Source organism: Rhipicephalus microplus, chromosome 7 (genome assembly GCF_043290135.1).
Source record: "Rhipicephalus microplus isolate Deutch F79 chromosome 7, USDA_Rmic, whole genome shotgun sequence".
Lineage (NCBI taxonomy): Eukaryota > Metazoa > Arthropoda > Arachnida > Ixodida > Ixodidae > Rhipicephalus > Rhipicephalus microplus.
In genome coordinates, this window is record NC_134706.1 from 101146919 (window position 1) to 101165677 (window position 18759).

The 18759-nt window shown below is 45.1% G+C and overlaps 1 protein-coding gene across 1 annotated transcript; it reads left to right on the forward strand.

The window, feature by feature from the left end:
* Positions 1 to 270: 270 nt before the first annotated feature.
* LOC142767579 (uncharacterized) lies at positions 271 to 11729 on the forward strand. The gene is made up of 5 exons (XM_075869541.1): positions 271 to 693; positions 5652 to 5714; positions 7869 to 7957; positions 11123 to 11282; positions 11380 to 11729. Exons 2-5 carry the CDS (start codon positions 5711 to 5713, stop codon positions 11640 to 11642), a joined length of 516 nt encoding a protein of 171 aa, XP_075725656.1. The 5' UTR covers positions 271 to 693; positions 5652 to 5710; the 3' UTR covers positions 11643 to 11729.
* The last annotated feature ends 7030 nt before the right edge of the window (positions 11730 to 18759 follow it).

Sequence of the window (18759 nt, forward strand, 5' to 3'; positions counted from 1 at the left end):
GATACTAGCAATGCTTGAGCTGCACTTGCTGTTTTCTAAATTGTAACCTCCTCAATCTCATCACTGTGATCAGGAAACAGAGAGGAAAAGTACAGCAGTAGTACGTAGAGAAATATTCAATTTCAAGCCCTTTAGCAATATCATCTAAACAAATTGCCAGTTCACTGTTGAATTCTCTATAGAAACAAACAGCTGATCAGGGACGCGAGCTTGGCTTGGCACTGGCTTGGCCGTTCATACAGAACCAAAAGCCGCTGCAGGAAACTGGATTGCAGATCGTATTGAGACAAAATATTTTATACATTTCTGTTTTCTTTGTTTCATTTCTCTAATTGCTCTTGTGATGGCGTGGACCGCGCTTCGTGATCTCATGTACCGGCGCACTGTTCTTAAGTTTAGTATGGCGCACGATAATACATGATTGCGTGCTTTAATTTAAAAAGGTTCGCGAGTATGGCAGCAACACTGCAATGTCGGGAAGAGGATAGTAGTAGAACCAGTAGCAGCTGCATGCCTGGGTGGAGCGACTGATGCCCAGATGGAGGAATGTCAACCCGATGCCTTTTGTGTTGGCCGTTCTGGCAGTTCCGCCGACTTTATAGAAAGAGACGACCCCGTCGCTTGTCCTCTTCTCTTTTCCTTCGGGCATCAGCGACAACATTGACGGACGACGTGTTCGACTTCACCGTGCACGTGAGTATAGGTTGGTTTTTCATTCGAGTGAATTCTTGTTCAGATTTGCAACTTGTCGACTTCATCCTGATCACCTGTCACGGGCAATAAGTCACATACGTGTGATACTTAGGTGAAATAAATGATAATGCACATTTTCTGCTCCATTTGCGTGACTTAGCTACACCAGGACATGAGGTAAAGCCTTTGTCGCCTAGCCACTAGCAGGCAAGATTGATCACTCGCATCCTTCAGTTCACGAATCCACGCGCCTGCCTTAAAATTAGTAAGCTGCTCGCAAAGAAATCTTACCGAGGCAATTTTGTTTTCTGTGAACAATGCACCGTAGATTTGTCTTGAATAACAAAAAAAAAAACTTGAAAAATAAATGTCGCGACCTTTTAGAAAACGCCGTGTCTAAGAGCTAGACGCGGCATTTTGTAAAAGGCTCATTAAATTCAGTATTTTTTCGTAGTTTCTGCTTGAAATTATTATTGTCTATGAATTTCATGGCCCAATCTTTTGCTTTGGCTGAAAATCTCGGCGGCAAAAACTTTGTTCAGTGTCCCTTTAAGGGCAGGTGTAGATGCCATCATTTCAGTCGCAAATCTTTTTGCTAGTCGGTCGGCTGGTTAACAATAAGGGTACTAACTAGAGTTCCAGATTTCATCAGCAACACATCGTCATGGCTTCATAAGATGCTGCATTATATACATTCTATCCTCGTTTTTAAATAGGTGTACCGTATGGTCCACTGTTACAGGAAACAAGCGAGCTCATGGACAGTGAGCCATGTGGTGCTAACTGGCAGCGAGGCTTGTGAATGGTACGCATGCGCATAGAATCAGGGTGCGCCCAGTTTTGTCTGCCATTTCTCCGCCTGTACGCATGACAGCATTGGAAAGCGCATCCGTATTTTAGCTGCACAATTTATCTAGCCCAGCGCCTCCTGCTTCAGGGATTTCCTGTGAGCACAAAAAATGCATGATTTTAATCGTTGCTGCAGTGTTTTGCAAGTTGTCACCGTAAAGCACATCATATTTTTCGCATAATGCTCGCTGCAACTAGCAAGTTTCGATGACTCAAAATGCTGTTCAGGTCTGATGTAGCAAACATTTTAAGCTCATCCTCGTGACCATGAAATATTGGTTTATTAAATAATGGAAGGCAGAGTTGGTATCAGTTGATTTACAGTGTGAAAATCAAAAGTGCGAAGGACCGTGCCTCGCAAGTAAGCCCCGAGAGCATGAGCAGAGAAGTAGCAGATGAGGATGCTCATGCGCTGCATTTCCAAATCTCACCAGCACTAATGCTTGACGGACTGCTGGCCACGCACTAGCGTGTTCTTTCTGAAACAGGACTTTGGCCCTGTAAGCAAGTTCTTGAAGGGCATAAGTAAAACGTAGAATGGGCCCCCTAAATGCACCCATCCTTGGACCAATGGGCTTATGAATTAGTGCCCTTTTCAAAATACAACTATTCTGAGCTATAAATTGTGACAGAACAGTGCACGAAGTTTAAAAATGGGAAAAAAGTCTTTAAATGTCCCCTTTATACATAGTGTTCTTGTGATGTCACTTCTGCCGTTGTCGCCCTCTCCCGCCATGCCCGGGTAACTCCCTGGGTACCTACGGCAGTTCACGTGCTGCAGTGCGGTTTGTTGGGGGCTCGTCATCTGTTGCTGTGAACGATGCGGAAGCATTGTGGTTTTTTGTTGTCTTACTTTAACGAGCTCATTGGATTAGGAAGGCCTCGCTCGTTCACTCGATACAAGACCAGATAATCAAGATGTGCGACACATACACCAGCCACGGCGTACACCGGCTGCCCGCCACAACCTATGAGGGCCTATTATCTTGCTTTCACTACAAATTGCCTGGCCCAAAAACAAGTGAAAGCTCAAAATCTCTCGAGCCGCAATTTTAAAAGTGGATGTGCGAAGCGCAGCTGCTCCCATCGAAAACTAGTCGTGCAGAGCTAGGCAAGTTTACAAGAGATATAATATTATGAATATATTGTCACGGCCTACGCCACCAAAGTAGCAAGCCCCCCCCCCCCCCACCCCCAAGTGTTTTAAACAGTGCTGATGTTGAGCATGAGCCTCTTTGATTGCAATTTGTGGAAATAGTCGAGGAAAATATTATACAAGGCAGATAGTGACTTTGCGGGGTGTGTGCCGCGGTAATGCCAGTCATCACTTTATTTTTCGCGTATGCTTTAACACACTTTTCACTTTGTATTTTGCTTTTGTTGTACGCTAATGTACAGTGGAGTCATTGAACATGATAGAGACCGTGTATAGAATTGATTGACTAATTAAAAAAAATTCTGACGCCCAACTTGAACCGATCGGCTATACTTCAAAGTGAACTAATATTGTTTCCCATTCTTTATAGTTTGTTTCAATGCAATACCAAATCTCCGCGATCGCCAACACGATTTTAACAGCCTTCCTCGCCATCATGATTTTAACTGCGGACAAGTTTGTATGTACAGTATCTTGGTAAGCTATATCTGTTTGCAGATAAATACTTGGCTATGGCACTTACCCGTAATGAAGTTGCACCTGAAGATGCAAATATTGCAAAGTTTCTTCAAGTAGCTTTTGTTAATCTGCACCAGCCAAATACGCTGGTACTTTTAGGAAAATCGGAATGTGCGCTCTCAATTTCAGGTTATAACTTTCAGAGAAGAAACACCCTAAGCTCTGCTCCCTCTTCGTGGACTACTAAATCAACTTGCCTCACTAGCAGCTCATAATTTCTCAAACTTGCATCGTGAGGCAAAACTAAACGGGTGCAAGCACGAGGAGACAACATGGCAGTTGTAGGCGATAGATTCGGTTGGTGGCGCATTTCGGAAGTGACGAAAAGGCGCTGCGAGATGCACGTGCACACTTTGTATAGTTGCTGTATTGGACAGCAAACTTTTTTTCTTATCTGAGCAGTTTTACCAAAGGAAGCTTCATCATATGGCGTGATAAATGAAGCGAATCCACAGGTTGAACCACATCATAGCCTCGCTGTGCTTTTGTACTTTTTTTAGCTCGCAAAATTTATTTGTACATATAAGTGACAACTTGCCAGTAATAAGGCAGCACTTGTTTCTTTACCATATGATCATCTCCGGTGTGCTGCTGCCTCAATATTTCAAATTCTAAGCATTTACACCATTGTATGCTAACTTTTCCTTAAAAGTGAGACAAGCCACATGTGTATCGTAGATCAAGAAGCATGCCAGTTTTACGTACTTGCAAGGTAAACATCAGAAATGCACAGTTGATCAAAAATACTAGTTTAATGGTGCATCTACATAGCAGAGCACCTGTGGCACCTCGGGAACAAGATAATGCCACATATGTTACAAGAGATAATTAAAAAAGACAGGGGACGTTCTGTGAACAAATAGAAACAAAAATAAAATGGCACGTGGCAGCGAGCGAAGGCGGCAAGGGGAGGGGGGAGCCCAAGGGACTTCAGCGGATGAACGTAAGGTGTGTGTTTAATATGTGGAAGAAAAAAAAAATTCAAAATTTGGCGACTGAAATGAGGGTGACTTAGTGAGTGCGCTCATGACGAGAGTAAACACGGTTATTATTTTTTTTTTCAAATCTCTTTTGAAAGCCACAAAAAATCTGTATGTGGTGCAGCCTAACAGAAGGTCCGTGAAGGCAAATTATGAATTCGTCGTTGTACAAAGGCCTTTTTTTTTTTTCATGCGCACCATCCCCGCCGCGGTGGTCTAGTGGCTAAGGTACTCGGCTGCTGACCCGCAGGGCGCGGGTTCGAATCCCGGCTGCGGCGGCTGCATTTCCGATGGAGGCGGGAATGTTGTAGGCCCGTGTGCTCAGATTTAGGTGCACGTTAAAGAACCCCAGGTGGTCTGAATTTCCGGACCCCTCCACTACGGCGTCTATCATAATCATATAGTGGTTTGGGGACGTTAAACCCCACATATCAATCAATCAATCATGCGCACCATAAATAGTGCTCAAAGTTTAATTGCATATGTTGTTTTCATCCTCCCTGTATTCCGTGCTGTTTATGATGTAAAAAAAAAAAAGTAGCACGCTGAAGTGGTGCTGCTTTTGGGCAACAGTTGAAAATGGCGGGGTGCATGAATGCGGAATACTGCCGCTTACACTCAAATCACTCTTGTGGTCACCTCCCACTGTTTGCAGCATGTGTTGTGTATACACAGCTGCATATTTCCTAGCTAGAAAAATTTGATTTTAGGTGTTTCACGCCATTTTCCATGTAACTATTCCACAATTGCACACACTGATCAGCAGGCTTTCAATTGCGCTGAAGGACACAGGTGCCATAAAATTCATAGTCGATTCTTTCAAGAAATCGTATGTAAAGGCTGAAGCTTCATGCGTACATACACACACACATACCATATTGTTTTTTGTACTTTATGAAAGCTGCGAAGGTCTCATGTGCCTCCAAGCGTAACCTGTCTTATTTATTCTCCATCACCGCAAAAGTTTTGTGAGTTTCAAATAAAAGTACTTTGCGCATGGCCACTTTTGGGTAATTTTTTTGTGTAGGTGTTTTTTGAGCAGCCTACAGTGTTTACTTTATAAGCCTGTATGTATATGTTGCATTATAAGGATGCAGAATGTGTGTAGCTGTACAATATAGATGAAGTGTAAAAATTAAGTGTGTCTATTGTAGTGTTCTTGCAACCAATCTTACCCCCGTATTCTAGAACGTCCCTCCACTCAACGCTTCACCTTCACTTGAGATGGCTGATGGGAGCGCCGTCTCTAAGCAGAGGAAATTGCTGCATGTCAGCAATAATCTGCTGTGATTCTCGAGTAGCGCAGCGTCGCTTTCAAACGAGCAGTGGCACAGTGCTCAACTCTGTCAAGTGAAGGGTGAAAGTCGAGTTGGGGAGCATTTATGAATATGGGGGTTAGTTTTGTTGTCTTGTTAACCTGCCATTAACACTGGATTGATGCTACTTTGCTCTAGCTGTACAGTGCTCTCCAAGGCTCAAGGAGGCACCGCACGGGGAAGGCTCGGAGCAAACCATGCGTGAGTTTCCTTTCATTGTTACACTATGCACATATTAAGTGATAGACTTTAATGTGTGCTATTTGTATTGTGCAAGTTTTTGGGGGCATACAACTTCCAACACTTATATGTTCTGACGAAAATCACGCAAGAATGAGAGAAGCTTGTGCAAAAATTATGCAAGAGTGTAAGAAGCTTTTGCAGAAGTCTGTGAAACGAAGTTTTGAAATTTTGTGGCAATGTGTCATTGTACAGTGGTCAACAGTCTTGCTCAGCATGCTCGACTGCAGGGCTCCCGGCTGCACAGGCGCATCTACGGAGTGCCTGATGCATGATGGGCCAAATGTCAGCCTGCACACTGGTGCCTCTTATCCCCGTTTGTCTGTTACATCAGTGTCTCTTGTAAAGTGGATCAACTGTGCTACCTTTTTTTTTTCGAATGTAATGAGTTCTTTTTCCAGATTATTGTAGTTTTAAGGTAGAGCCTCACATTTCTATCAAATACTGAAGATTCTATTTTTCCTTCTAGATGCTATGAAGTCACTCCTTGTGTTACAATAGAGTGAACACTGTTATGAGAAAAGCTACTTTATGGAGTTAACTCACTCCATATTGACTTAACACACAGAATATGTGAAAACTACACTCCATTCCAGCTGCATTAGGAATAATATTCATTTGCATACTTCTGTTTCTTTTGTTTGTTTGTTGGCTGGAGGTTTGGAGTATAGGGTGGCCAGAGGGCACTGTGTAGTCTTTCTTCATCTTCCCAATTTTGTGAACATCAATTGATAGCCGTATGGGAAGCAGCCAGCATGCTGAAACAGCGGTGCAAGCATGCAAGATGTTCACCATTGCATGCAGTCAGTTGCTGTGAGCAACCTACTGCATACAATTAACTGCGAGTGGTGAACTAACGCTGCACTATGTGTGCCTCCTGGAAAGGTGCAATGGTAAAGTGCCACAATCGTATAGTAACATGGATAACATCGCAATTTGTTTGTTGAATAATTTTGCAACAGAATCAATGGAGTTTTGGATAAATTTGTGTATCTGCCTGGTTCATCAAAGCTACAGAGTCAAATGGGGTATATACTCGCGTATTATGTGTACTTTTTTTGTCAATCCGGTCATGTGCGAAGCTAGTAGGAATCGCTGGCCTAAATGCTCAACTGGGAATATATGTTGCAGGCGCTGTCACAGCTGTCTCAAAGCGGATTGTCATTTGTTTGCTAAGCCTGTTCAAATGCCCCCATCTTCTTGAAGTTCTTCCGAACAGTGCTCACAAAAACCAGTTCCCACGACAGGGTTATACCAGAGAACATAAGTACTCTCCAATAATTGTCGGGAACCCAACGTAAAGTAAGATGCAGACAAGGAAGCGCGATGCCAACACAGTGCTGTGTGTGTCGCCCTTCATGTGTGTGTGTGTCCATTCCTTGTCCCAGTCTTCTATTGCGTTGTGTTCCCTCCGATATCTAACCAACACACCCAAGCTTCTATGCTAAGTCTATTGAACGCACTCTTCTGCTGGCTCCCATACTGAATATTGCATGTCGAAGAACTCCACGCTGATGTGCTTAGCGGTAGCACGGTTTCAGTTTTCTTCGGTAAGCTTTATAACAGCAAACTGCCTCGTATATAATTATTGTAGCCTATCACAAGGAACGGTAAAAACGCAATGGCCAGATGGCGAAACCGAAAAAAAAAAAAAATGAGTGCGAACACCTGCCTCATCTAGTTGATGTGACAGGTCCTTGCACGCGTTCAACATCTGTGCTGTGTCTCGGGAATACATTCTTGTCGTGGAAGAGGTGGGAAGATAGGAGGCAAACCTTTAGGCATTTCGGACTACACATAAACAGGTTTCGGTTTTCAAGTTCGATATTCTAGGGAAAGCATAAAAGTTCATGGAAGAAGGGACCTTGCACTCAGTCCATTTTGTGTAAGACTGCACTCACCTGCTCGACAAGAGATGTGCCTGACCAGAGCATCATGAAGTCAAATGTGTCTGTGTGTGTGCTGGTAAGGTGGCTCGGGCTGGTTGGGAAGGGCAAAGTATGCGAGCAAAAAGTTTCTTGTAGTAAAGCAGGCTCGCTAATTATACTGGTGAGCAAATTATGTGAGGATGCAAATTGCGCGAGTAAATATGGTATGTACTCTTGTATGTTTCAGCTCTATTGCTACGGATCCTGCGGATCCAACTTGGCATCCGGCAGCAACAAAGAGAGGTTCTGCAGGAGGTGCGACAGCTGAAGCACGAGGTACGGCTCTTGTCTGTGCCTCAGCACGCCCAGCCAGCACAGCGCCCCTCTGACCTTCCCCGGCTGCCTGCTGGTACAATTGGAGAAGTGGAGGCAGCAGAGGCAGCTGTGCAGAGTAAAGCTGTGGCTGCGGCTTTGGTGTATATTTCTTGATTTTTAATATGCCTATGTAACATGCAGAAATTTAGTACTGCTTTAAGATACTGTGTTTCGGGAAACAAACTAGTCAGGTTATCTCATGAGCCACTGTACTACAGTCGAATATGAATACTTCGTACTCAAAGAGGCCAGAAAGTTTGTTCAAATTAAAAGAAGTTCAAAATAATGAAAGTTACCATAAATACTTGAATCTAACACGCACCTTTTTTCTGGTTAAAAGAGTTCATAAATCGCATGTGCATTAGAATCGAGTACGAAAAAAAAAAATGAATATGGTCATTCTATTGCCATCGCCACTTACAAAATGGCCGCCCCCTACGTGCGTCGGCATGGCGCGTCGGTCATTTCTGCCTATGTGTTTCTCATGCGCGGCACTTCATACGTGTGCTGAGGAGTTCGTCATCTTGTAGTACATTAGCATCGACGGCATGGTAGGGCAGACTCCAAAAACTCGACGAGTGCACCACAATGCTGCTTCTAAAAGAAAAGTCGTCGCGTGTGCCGGAACGGACAGAAATCGGGCCGCATCGCGGTCATTCGGAGTTCCCGAAACGTGCGTGCGGGACTGGCGGAAACAAAAGCAGAATATTGTCGACAGCAAAGATTCACGCAAAGGCTTCAATGGACCACAGCAGGGTCGGTTTCCACAAATTGAAGAGCTGCTCGGCGAGTATGTGATTAAGCAGTGAGCAGCACAGCGGCCCGTGACGACAGAACTGCTCCAAGTGCAGGCTATGCAGTTAGCCTTAGAAAAAGAGCTAATGCAGAGTCATTTTAAAGCGAGCAGGTGCTGGCTAAAGAACTTTATGAAGAGAAAAGGCTTTTCCCTCCGAAGGTGAACGGGCATATGCCGGAAGTTGCCGGAGGAGTACGAAGAAAAGCTTCAGAGTCTTCAGAGGTTCCTCCTAAACTTGCGGCACAACAACGGCTACCTGCTTGGGCAAATCAGGAATGCCGATCACACGCCTCTTTACTTCGACATGCCTGGCACCACAACCGTCTAGGAGAAGGGGGCGAAGCAAGTTTGTGTACTGACATCGGGCCACGGTAAAACTAGAGTGACAGCAATGCTCTGTTGCACGTCAGATAGGCATAAGCTTCCCCCGCACTTCATATTTAAACGGAAGACGCTCTCAAAAAGAGTCGTTTTCGCGAGTGGTGTGATTAAGCGGGCCAACGAGAAAAAAGGTTGCGCGTCGCAACCAATGTCTTAGTGTTTTTTTTTTTTTTTTGTCGTGGAAATTGGGCGCGCGTTACAATCGAGGGCGCGGTAGAATAGAGTAAATACGGTAAACGAGCGGAGGGCTCACCATGCAGTGATGCATGTGCATGGAGAAGTTTTATTCACAAATTACAGGACATCCGTCATTAATTAAAGTAGTCAATACATGTCTGTACACGTTGGCCTTGCAACGAGTCAACAAGTTTTGCGTGCAGTTTGCAAAGCATTTGTACTTCGGCTTCAGTATTCTCCTGGCAAAAGAAGTTGCGCGCGGCAATGTCCACTGCTGACACTCTTCGAAGACAACTGTGTTTCCACTGTTACCATCTGCGCTGCAGCCAGAGCGTGGCCAGCACATGATAAGAATGGAGGAGCGTCTCCACCTGGAGAAAAGCAGATCGGCATTCGAGAGAGAAACACTCCGCGGCAGCTTTTTTTTTTTCTCTCTTCATGCGCGGTGTTGAAAGGAGAAGAGTCTCTACATAGCAGGAACGAAAAACAGGGAAGCGTGACACCGGCGCGTTGCAAATCGGCATGAGAGAGCCAACTCTCTGCGACAGTTTTTTTTCCCCTCTTTCTCTTCATGCGCAGTGTTAAGAGGAGAAGGGTCTCTACGTGGCAGGGACCGAAAAAGCCGAAGCGGGCCACAGGAATGTCGCAGATTGGCATTTGGCAAACATTCCACCGCAGTCTTTTCTTTCCTTTCTTCATTTTCTTCTTCAAGCACAGCGATGAGGTGTCTGAAGTGCCACCGCAGGATTGGGCGGGGTGCTGAGAGCATTTTCGGAGCGCGGTATAGCTTTGATAGGACCACAGCGTCAGTTCGAATTAAGTGTGTTGGAATTAATGAGATTCGACTGTATTTACTATAGTCTGTGAAGTCCGAGTGAACTGTCCTAAGCTAGCAGACGATGTAGGCGGCATCGTGTGTTTGATGGGCAGTGACTAGCAATAGCCTGCTTAAAACAGATGTTCAGTAATTTTGTTCATTTATCACCCTATTTCGTGTCTGCTGCGGCTCTCTCTACTTTGAGCTACAGTTCACCCTGCTTTGTGTTAGCCGATTTCTTACTTTTTTAAAAATCTAACATGCACCCAATTTTGCAGTGTGAAGAAAAATGCACCTTTGTTTACTGTGATGAGATTTCTATAGCGACATGCCTCTTTGTTGGCTATCACAGAAAAATATAAACAGCAAATGGTGCGACCATCTAGTGCAACCTTTATTTTTCTATCAGTTTCATCTATGACCAAGATTTGGTCGCTCTAAGATTGCCTCTTAGTACGCCTTGATCATGTTCATTTATCTTGTTGTGCTCTGCTTACAATGCATTGATTGAAAACATGTCCAAGCTTCTTTTTGAATTCCACATATTTTATCGTTTTTCACCTGTAGAAGCTACTCCTGGTCAACATTCAGGCAAAGACATTGTAACCTCGAAGAAATGTGTATTGGAATTTGAGCACTGTACAAAGTAATTATACTATTTCATAGCTAGAATCAATATTTATTAGGGGTTATAACAGTGTTGTATTTGATTTCACAGCGAAACTGCATTCAGAGAAGGACTCTGAAAGGTTCTCACACTGAGTGTGAGAGGGCTGATGTGGAAACCATTTTAGGTCAAGTGAGTTGAAGTTAGCGTAAAAAACAATGAAATGTTGTGATGCCCAAAAATTCAAGTTGTTGTTTTCAGTGTCCTCTTCTTGCAGATTTTTATCATGAAAACATTTCGATGTGCTGTTGCGTTTACCCCATCTATGCTTCTTGCATTTTTTTACAGCACAAGCACCTCCTGCAGATTGGAGGATGTGGCCTCCGAGAAATTGGTGTGAATGCCATGAAGGCTCTATTGGCACATGACGTGCAAGTGCTGTACAGCCTTCATGGCAGAAAAGGGAAAAGGGCCTTTGTGTACCTGAGGCTCTGTAGATTAGTGACAGGTTAGACTTGTTCATTGTTTTATGTGTGTGTACCCTTGTGTATTCTCTGTACTGCAGTGCTTCATGTGTACTATGATATTTCTGTTCTTGTATGCAGATGTCATCTGCCAAAAAGCAGGGTGCGACCAGGCGGAGGCCCTCAACTTTATTAAGAGGTGGCTGCCAGGGTCTGGTGATCGCTGTGGGGGCAGGAAGCGGCGCTTCAGAGAAGCATTTGTTGTGGAGCAGCCCGATGATCCCCACTCTCAGAGTGCAGATTACCGGCTGCTCGCGGCAGCTGGCTTCCTGTCCAGCCACAGCAGCCAGGGCCTTGACAGCACCACTGTCACTGTGCCCCCATCGCAACCTGACCTGCAGTAGAGCGGGCCTTTTTTAGTTGTGTATATATATTTTTCAATGTATACATTTTTTGTTGTACCAAATAAATAAAAAAAAACGAAAAATAAATAGTCTGCAGACTGTCGGTGGTGCACTGTTCGGCTAGCTTATGCTGATTCGGAAGCACCATCACCATGTTTTAGTTACAAAAAAATGCTCTAAACTATGAATATTCTCGATTACCATGTGGGGGACATATGTGGGGATTGCAAGTGGGGGACATACGCTTTCAACATTTACTTCCTAACGACTTTTTTCGATCTGCTGTACCAAATATTAGTACCAAATAAAGCACTCGCTATTGCAAAAGATAAATTGGTAAAAAAATAAACTACACTTCTAGTGTTAGCAAAGGGAATGAGGTATAAAAGATGAAATAGATTGAGTAACTGCTTTCAGTTCTCAGCATTCAATTTTCTGTTGCCCCAAGTATACAGGGCTGCAAAGCTACAAGAGCGGGTCATCGAGGCATATTGTTTAAATCTTCCGGTAAGAAAAATTCCCTACTAATAATGGTTACATAATGGCAAGCCAATCAGTAGCCAATAATCGTCGTGCAGGAAACATCGGTGTAATAACAGCATTTGATTGGCTGCAGTGTGGCCCTAGATTGGTCCAATGTCGGTCGTACATCCGTAGCCAATATTCGTCGTGCAGCAAACATCGGGGTAAAAACGGCATGTGATTGGCTGAAATATGGCCCAATGTTGGCCGAACATTGGCAGCTTTGTCGGCAATACGATGGGCCTTCGTCGGCCCAATGTTGGTTGCATACTGGCTAAAACATCGGCAAAACGTCGGCCCATCATTGGCTTGAACGTCGGCCCGACATTGGAAGAAGTTGCACTTCCGACGTCGGCCCGACGTCGGTGCCGATGTTAGCCGATGTTGGTCCCAGATTGGTCCAACGGCGGCGTGCTGCCTGGGAAGTGGTCTTGCTTCAATTAGGGCGTGAAATTCGCAATTCCGTCGAATACCTTGCTAATGAAAAGGCTGTATGCACCCTTGATTCGAAGGGGGCTTTCGAGAATGTCACACATGACATAATACTGACGACCACAAAACGTTTCAATACATTCGACAATTCATCTCAGTACGACAGTCACATATCCGGATACAAAATGAAGAAAACTTCCCAACCATTCAGAAAACAAAGTTACCCCACTGGGTGTGGTCCTCTCATCCCTTCTATTTAATCTGGCTCTTAATATAACTCCCTGATCAGCCGGATAATGTTGAAGGCATACGGCACGCGCTGTATGCCGACGATATTACCATATAGGGTAAACACAAATCGGCAAGACACATAGAAGGCATCCTTAAGTAAGCAGTGGAGATAGTGGATGCCTACAGCCTCCATTGTGGACTTTAAGTCTCGCCAACTAAATCTGAATTTGTGCCCTTGCGCCCCTCGCAAAAATGCACTACCAAAATTGAACTATCTTTACGAAGCGGAGACGCACGAAACACGTTGAAACCAGAGAACTGGGTAGGATTATTCTTAAACATAGTCAAGTCAATACAACATTAATTGAGTTGCGTAAGAAGGGATTCTAGGTGGGCCGTATAGCCCGCCAGGTTTTCAACAAGAGTGTGGGGTTACGTTGCGAAGATGCCTTGCGGCTGGTGCATGCATTCGTAACAAATCGAGTCCTCTGATCGGCTTTTTAACTCCATCTGCGCAAGTTAGACAAGAACGCCCTTGAGGTGATTCTCAGGAATATTTACGAGCTTCCCCTGGATTTCCAAGTCAGCACGTCTAACCAGCGCATTATGAAGATAGGGACGGTAAACACTTTCGCAGAGCTCAAGGGGGCACACTTGACCAGCCAATATGTAAGCCCTTCAATGACTTCGGCAGGTCACCGCCTATTAGCTCAACTACACACACGTCACCCAACAAATTCCTAAGAGCGCACACGCATCCCGGAAGTCTGGAGATACGTCACGCACGTGCGCTCTCTTCCGGCAAACATGACACGTGACGACCAGAGCGACAGGCGCCTTGCGTGGGCTAAGGCACTGGCCTGCCACAATGGGAACAAACAGGGCATCTTTCGTCTGGACGCCTCCAGCTTTTGCCTTAAGGGTCGTACACAGCTGCAGTCGTCTGACAAGGCATCGCGGTTAATGGGCTCACATTCGGATCACAGGACACGACTCACGCAGAGACATTCGCCATCGTGCTAGCTATCAGAAAAACGGATTGGAGCGCCATCATTCCAGACACGAGAGGTGCCTGGTATTCAACGCGGGTATGTCGCACAACTGGCGTACCACTTCTTACAAAACAGTTATTACGTCAGGGCCCTCGCGTCCAGTAGGATCATATGAGCTTCAGCTCACACGGGCCTTAAAGGCAATGAAACAGCTGACTCCCAAGCGCTCACTCTCTGGGTAAAGCTTTAAGACTTGTCCTAACGAATATGAAATTTAAGGCAGTCTTTAAATTTTGGAAATTACTAAATTCTGTCGATTCGGCCCTGCAATTTATCCTAAACCCTGTAAGAGCCTTACAAAGGCACATGAATTCTTACTCCTCTGCCTTTGCGCTAAAACGTTGCTGCGCCCGGAAGCTTTAAAATATCTCGTCCTGTCTGTACAGGAGAATGCCTGCACTGTGCAGAAAAGTCTTTCCACATCTTCTACATTAGGTGGGCATGCCAGTAAACTGCACGTCTCACCCCAATACACAACTTTGCCCTGGGGGACGGAGAGGCCGCCTTGCTCGGCAGTTCTGGCCTGGGCATGAAGAAGTGCCTGGTCAACTGAGCCCGAGTTGCGTTGGCTACATAGGGACTACTGTAATGAGGAGGCCACGTACTATATATATATATATATATATATATATATATATATATATATATATATATATATATATATATATATATATATATATATATATATATATATATATATATAAGCAGCGTGCGCGTTACCTAGATGCGGAAAGTGGATTTCTTTGTTAAGTCGTAGTCTTCTTGCTTTCATTGCCTGTTAGCAGAAATTGGCATGTTCCAGTAGGAGACAACGGTACATCACAGCGCGTTTTTCGCCACCGCAGTTTACTCTGCTACGCAACGCCGCTGCCAGTGTAAGCATTAGCGCCCTCTGCTTCGGATATACGCATGGTTCTCTATAGCGGAAGGTCGTATAATTTTTTTGTTTGGTACCAATGCCAGTAACCCACCACAAATACCATTGGGGGAAAATAGCACAGGTCCTAATGTTGCAACTCCTGCCATGATGCTCATACATTCTTACTATAACGGTATGTGGTGCGCCCTAGGTCGGGAATTCACAGAAGGTTAACTCTTGAAACCAGGAATGATGGAAGTAAAATGAAGAGGATTCATCAAATATTAGAGAGAAAGATGACAATAAAGGGAAGCACAAGACAGGAAAATGCGGCTGCCGAAATGTCTCAGGTAGTTCATCCAAGCGGTGCCGTCTATGTGGAGTCCGGGCCGATGGAGTTTGTGGCCTCGGCTGGCTCGGCTATTGACCCGCAGGTCACGGTATCGAATGCCGGCTGCGGCGGCTGCATTTCCGATGGAGGCGAAAATGCTGTAGGCCCATGTTCTCAGATTTGGCTGCACGGTAAAGAACCCCAGGTCGTCAACATTTCCGGAGCCCTCCACTACGGCGTCTCTCATAATCATATGGTGGTTTTGAGACGTTAAACCTCACATAATGCCGCGACATATCGCCTGCATTTAAACAACGCGCCCATCACTGCGCGCACAGGGACATACATGGGTGCCGTCTAGTGTTGCGCAGAGACGATGATGATAGCCCGAGAACCCAGCTAGGCCCGGCTGATGTGCTCCACGTGCTTGGGTCTCATCTGGAAGAAGTAGAAGAAGGCCGACATCTTTGGCGTTCTGCTGTAACTTTCTACGACCATAGTCCCGTTGATTTTTGGTCACAGGTTCGCCCTTTATTAAATACTTTTTATTACACCCGGAGTCCTTCAACATTGTTACAAGAGTTCTGCATGGCGAATAAACTATGCAGTTTAGCGACAACGCCAATCACTCCACAAGAGACCTGCAACGTCGACACATCAGTTAACGTAAACCACAGGCTCGCAGATTATCAAAACAAACGATTTTTCGCCCTTATAAAAAAATTTTTGGACTGCTTTTCAACGTCCTCTAAGTTGCGACGCACGGCGATTGCAAAACACAGGTTTATAACAGAAGAAGCAACGAGACCGATTTACCAACATTCATATCGAGAATCGCAAAAGGAAAGAGACCTTATCAAGAAACAAGTGAAGGAGATGCTTTCAAATGACGTGATCTAGCCTTCCAGCAGTCCATGGGTGTCTCCCATAGTGCTTGTTGAAAAGAAAGATAACAGCCTTCAATTCTGCGTCGACTATCGGAAACTGAACAGCGTAACAAAACGGGATGTATACGCTCTGCCGCCTATCGATGATACACTCGATCGACTACGGAGTGCGAAATACTTCTCCTTTCTTGATCTCAAGAATGGATATTGGCAAATCGAGGTGGATGAGCGCGATCATGAAAAGACCACATTAATAACCCCAGACGGCCTCTACGAATTTTAAGTGCTTCCAATCGGCCTGTGCACAGCGCCAGCGACGTTTCAGAGAATGATGGACGCTGTCCTCACGGGACTGAAGTGGCAGTCCTGCTTGGTGTTCTTGGATGACGTTGTCGTATTTCCCGCTACATTCGATCAACATCTAGAGTGACTCCGCACAGTATTAGAAGCCATTCGTTCAGCAGACTTGACCATCAAGACAGAAAAACGCCACTTTGGTTTTGAAGAGCTTCGATCCCTCGGACACGTGGTCAGCTCCGAAGGCGTTCGGCCAGATCCCGAAACTGTCCGGATTTAACTGTCCGGAGGAAACTGGCGCGACTGCATTTTTTTCATAAGATATTTTTTCACAATCCATCAATGAAGCGAGACCTCATTTCACAACCGTCATACCACTCATCGCGCATTGATCATCAGCATAAGGTTGCCATTCCGTTTTGCCGCACCAAATTATTTTCAGCAGCCTTCTTACCGAAAACAGCCGCCGATTGGAACCACCTTCCCTCTTCCGTTGTATCAATAACAGACCCTTTGTTATTCAAGACTGCAATTTCTCAGCAATGCTTGTAACTATACGCAGTTTTCATTATCTATCTTTGTCTTGTATGTGCTTGAATTCTTATACATTTTTAGTTGACTTATGTTGCCTTCCTGATTTGCGCATCTGATACTTGTTTCTTTATTTTGTCTTTTTTTCTTGTGTGTTATATATGTTGTACCCACCCCCTCTGTAATGCCCTACGGGCCCTGAGGGTATTCTAATGAATAAATAAATATATAAATAAATAAAAAAGACAGCTGCCATCGCGAAGTTCCCGACACCCAAAAACAAGAAGTCAGTAGGTTGCTTCCTGGGTTTGTGCGCGTACTATCGGCGATTTGTGGAAAATTTTTCGAACATTGCTGAACCACTAACTAATCTAACAAAAGACGAGGTGCCCTTTATGTGGGAAAGTGAACAACAACAAGCATTAGATGAATTTAGAACACGCCTGCAAGCCTCTCCAATCCTCGCCCACTTATATGAGACTGCCGAAACTGAAGTTCATACCGATACGAGTAACGTTGGCCTCGGAGACATTCTAGTCCAGCGGCAAAACGCCCAAGAAAAACTGTTAGCGTATGCCAGTCGCAAGCTTTCAAAAGCTGAGACAAATTACTCTGCAACCAAAAAAGAGTGTCTCGCGGTCATCTTGGCCATATGTAAATTTCGGCCGTACCTCTACGGTAGACCATTCCGAGCGGTCAGTGACCACCATTTCCTGTGTTGGCTGGCAAATCTTAAGGATCCCTCAGGCCGACTAGCAAGATGAAGCCTTAGGCTACAAGAGTACGATGTTACTGTGGTATACAAATCTGGGAAAAAGCACAGCGATGCCTATTGCCGGTCACGCACACCAGTGGGGATGAGCGAGCCGCAGGAAGAAGACTTCCCGTTTCTAGGCGTCGTCCAGGCATCAGAAATCGCTCAACAAGAACAAAATCACCGCGATTTGCTGCCGCCTATACAGCGTCTCCAAGGGCTCAACGTTAAAGTCCCGCACACTTTATTCAGAGCGCTCCCTTCTTTCTGTCTTCTGGAAGGGGTGCTTTACAAGAGGAACTTCAAGCCTAATGGTGACAAGTTTTTTCTCGTTGTACCTGCACCTTTACGAAACGAGATTCTGCCCGAATGTCAAGATGAGCCAACATCTGGACACATAAGTGTCAGCCGTACATTCGCCAGAATTCATCTAAAATACTACTGGCCAATACTGTTATCATCAGTTCAGCGCTATGTGAAAACTTGCCGTGAGTTTCAAAGACGCAAAACTCCATCCGTGAAACCTGCAGGCCTTCTCCAGCCAATAAAACCGCCACATGCCCCATTCCAACAAGTCGGTATAGATCTCCTAGGCGCGTTTCCGACATCGACTGCACGCAAGAAGTGGATCGTCGTAGCCACGGACTATCTCACTCGTTACGCTGAGACTGACTCGCTGTACAGTGCAACAGCTCTTGAAGTTCCCAAGTTCTTCATCAGCAACATAGTCCTCAGACATGGTGCACCCAGCGTCATAATTACAGATTGTGGCCCAGCTTTTACTGCAGACCTAATGAAATGTCTGATGCCAATGACCCATACAGACCAGAAAAGAACTACAGCGTACCATCCTCAAACAAATGGCCTAGCGGAGCGCCTGAACAGAACTCTGACTGATATGCTTTCAATGTATGTCGACGTCGAACATAAACTGTGGAATGAAATATTGCCCTACATCACGTTCGCATATAATACAGCTGTTCAAGAAACAACGCGAGTGCCATCATTTGAACTTGTATTCGGCAGAACAGTCACCACTCCACTGGATGGCTTGTTATCACTGAATGATGAAAGCAGCGATCCACCTGGCTTAGACGACTTCCTGCAAAGAGCCGAGGAAGCATGACAGATGGCTACATACAAAATACGCCGCCAACAGCGTATCGACTCCTATCGGTACAATCAGCGTCGTACCGAAGCGCATTTTCAACCGTGTGACAA

Excerpts from the sequence above, each read along its gene's own strand:
- LOC142767579 (XM_075869541.1), top strand. Across the intron at positions 7,958-11,122 it reads TGCGACAGCTGAAGCACGAG|CACAAGCACCTCCTGCAGAT; the intron begins GTACGGCTCTTG and ends ATTTTTTTACAG. Across the intron at positions 11,283-11,379 it reads GCTCTGTAGATTAGTGACAG|ATGTCATCTGCCAAAAAGCA; the intron begins GTTAGACTTGTT and ends TCTTGTATGCAG.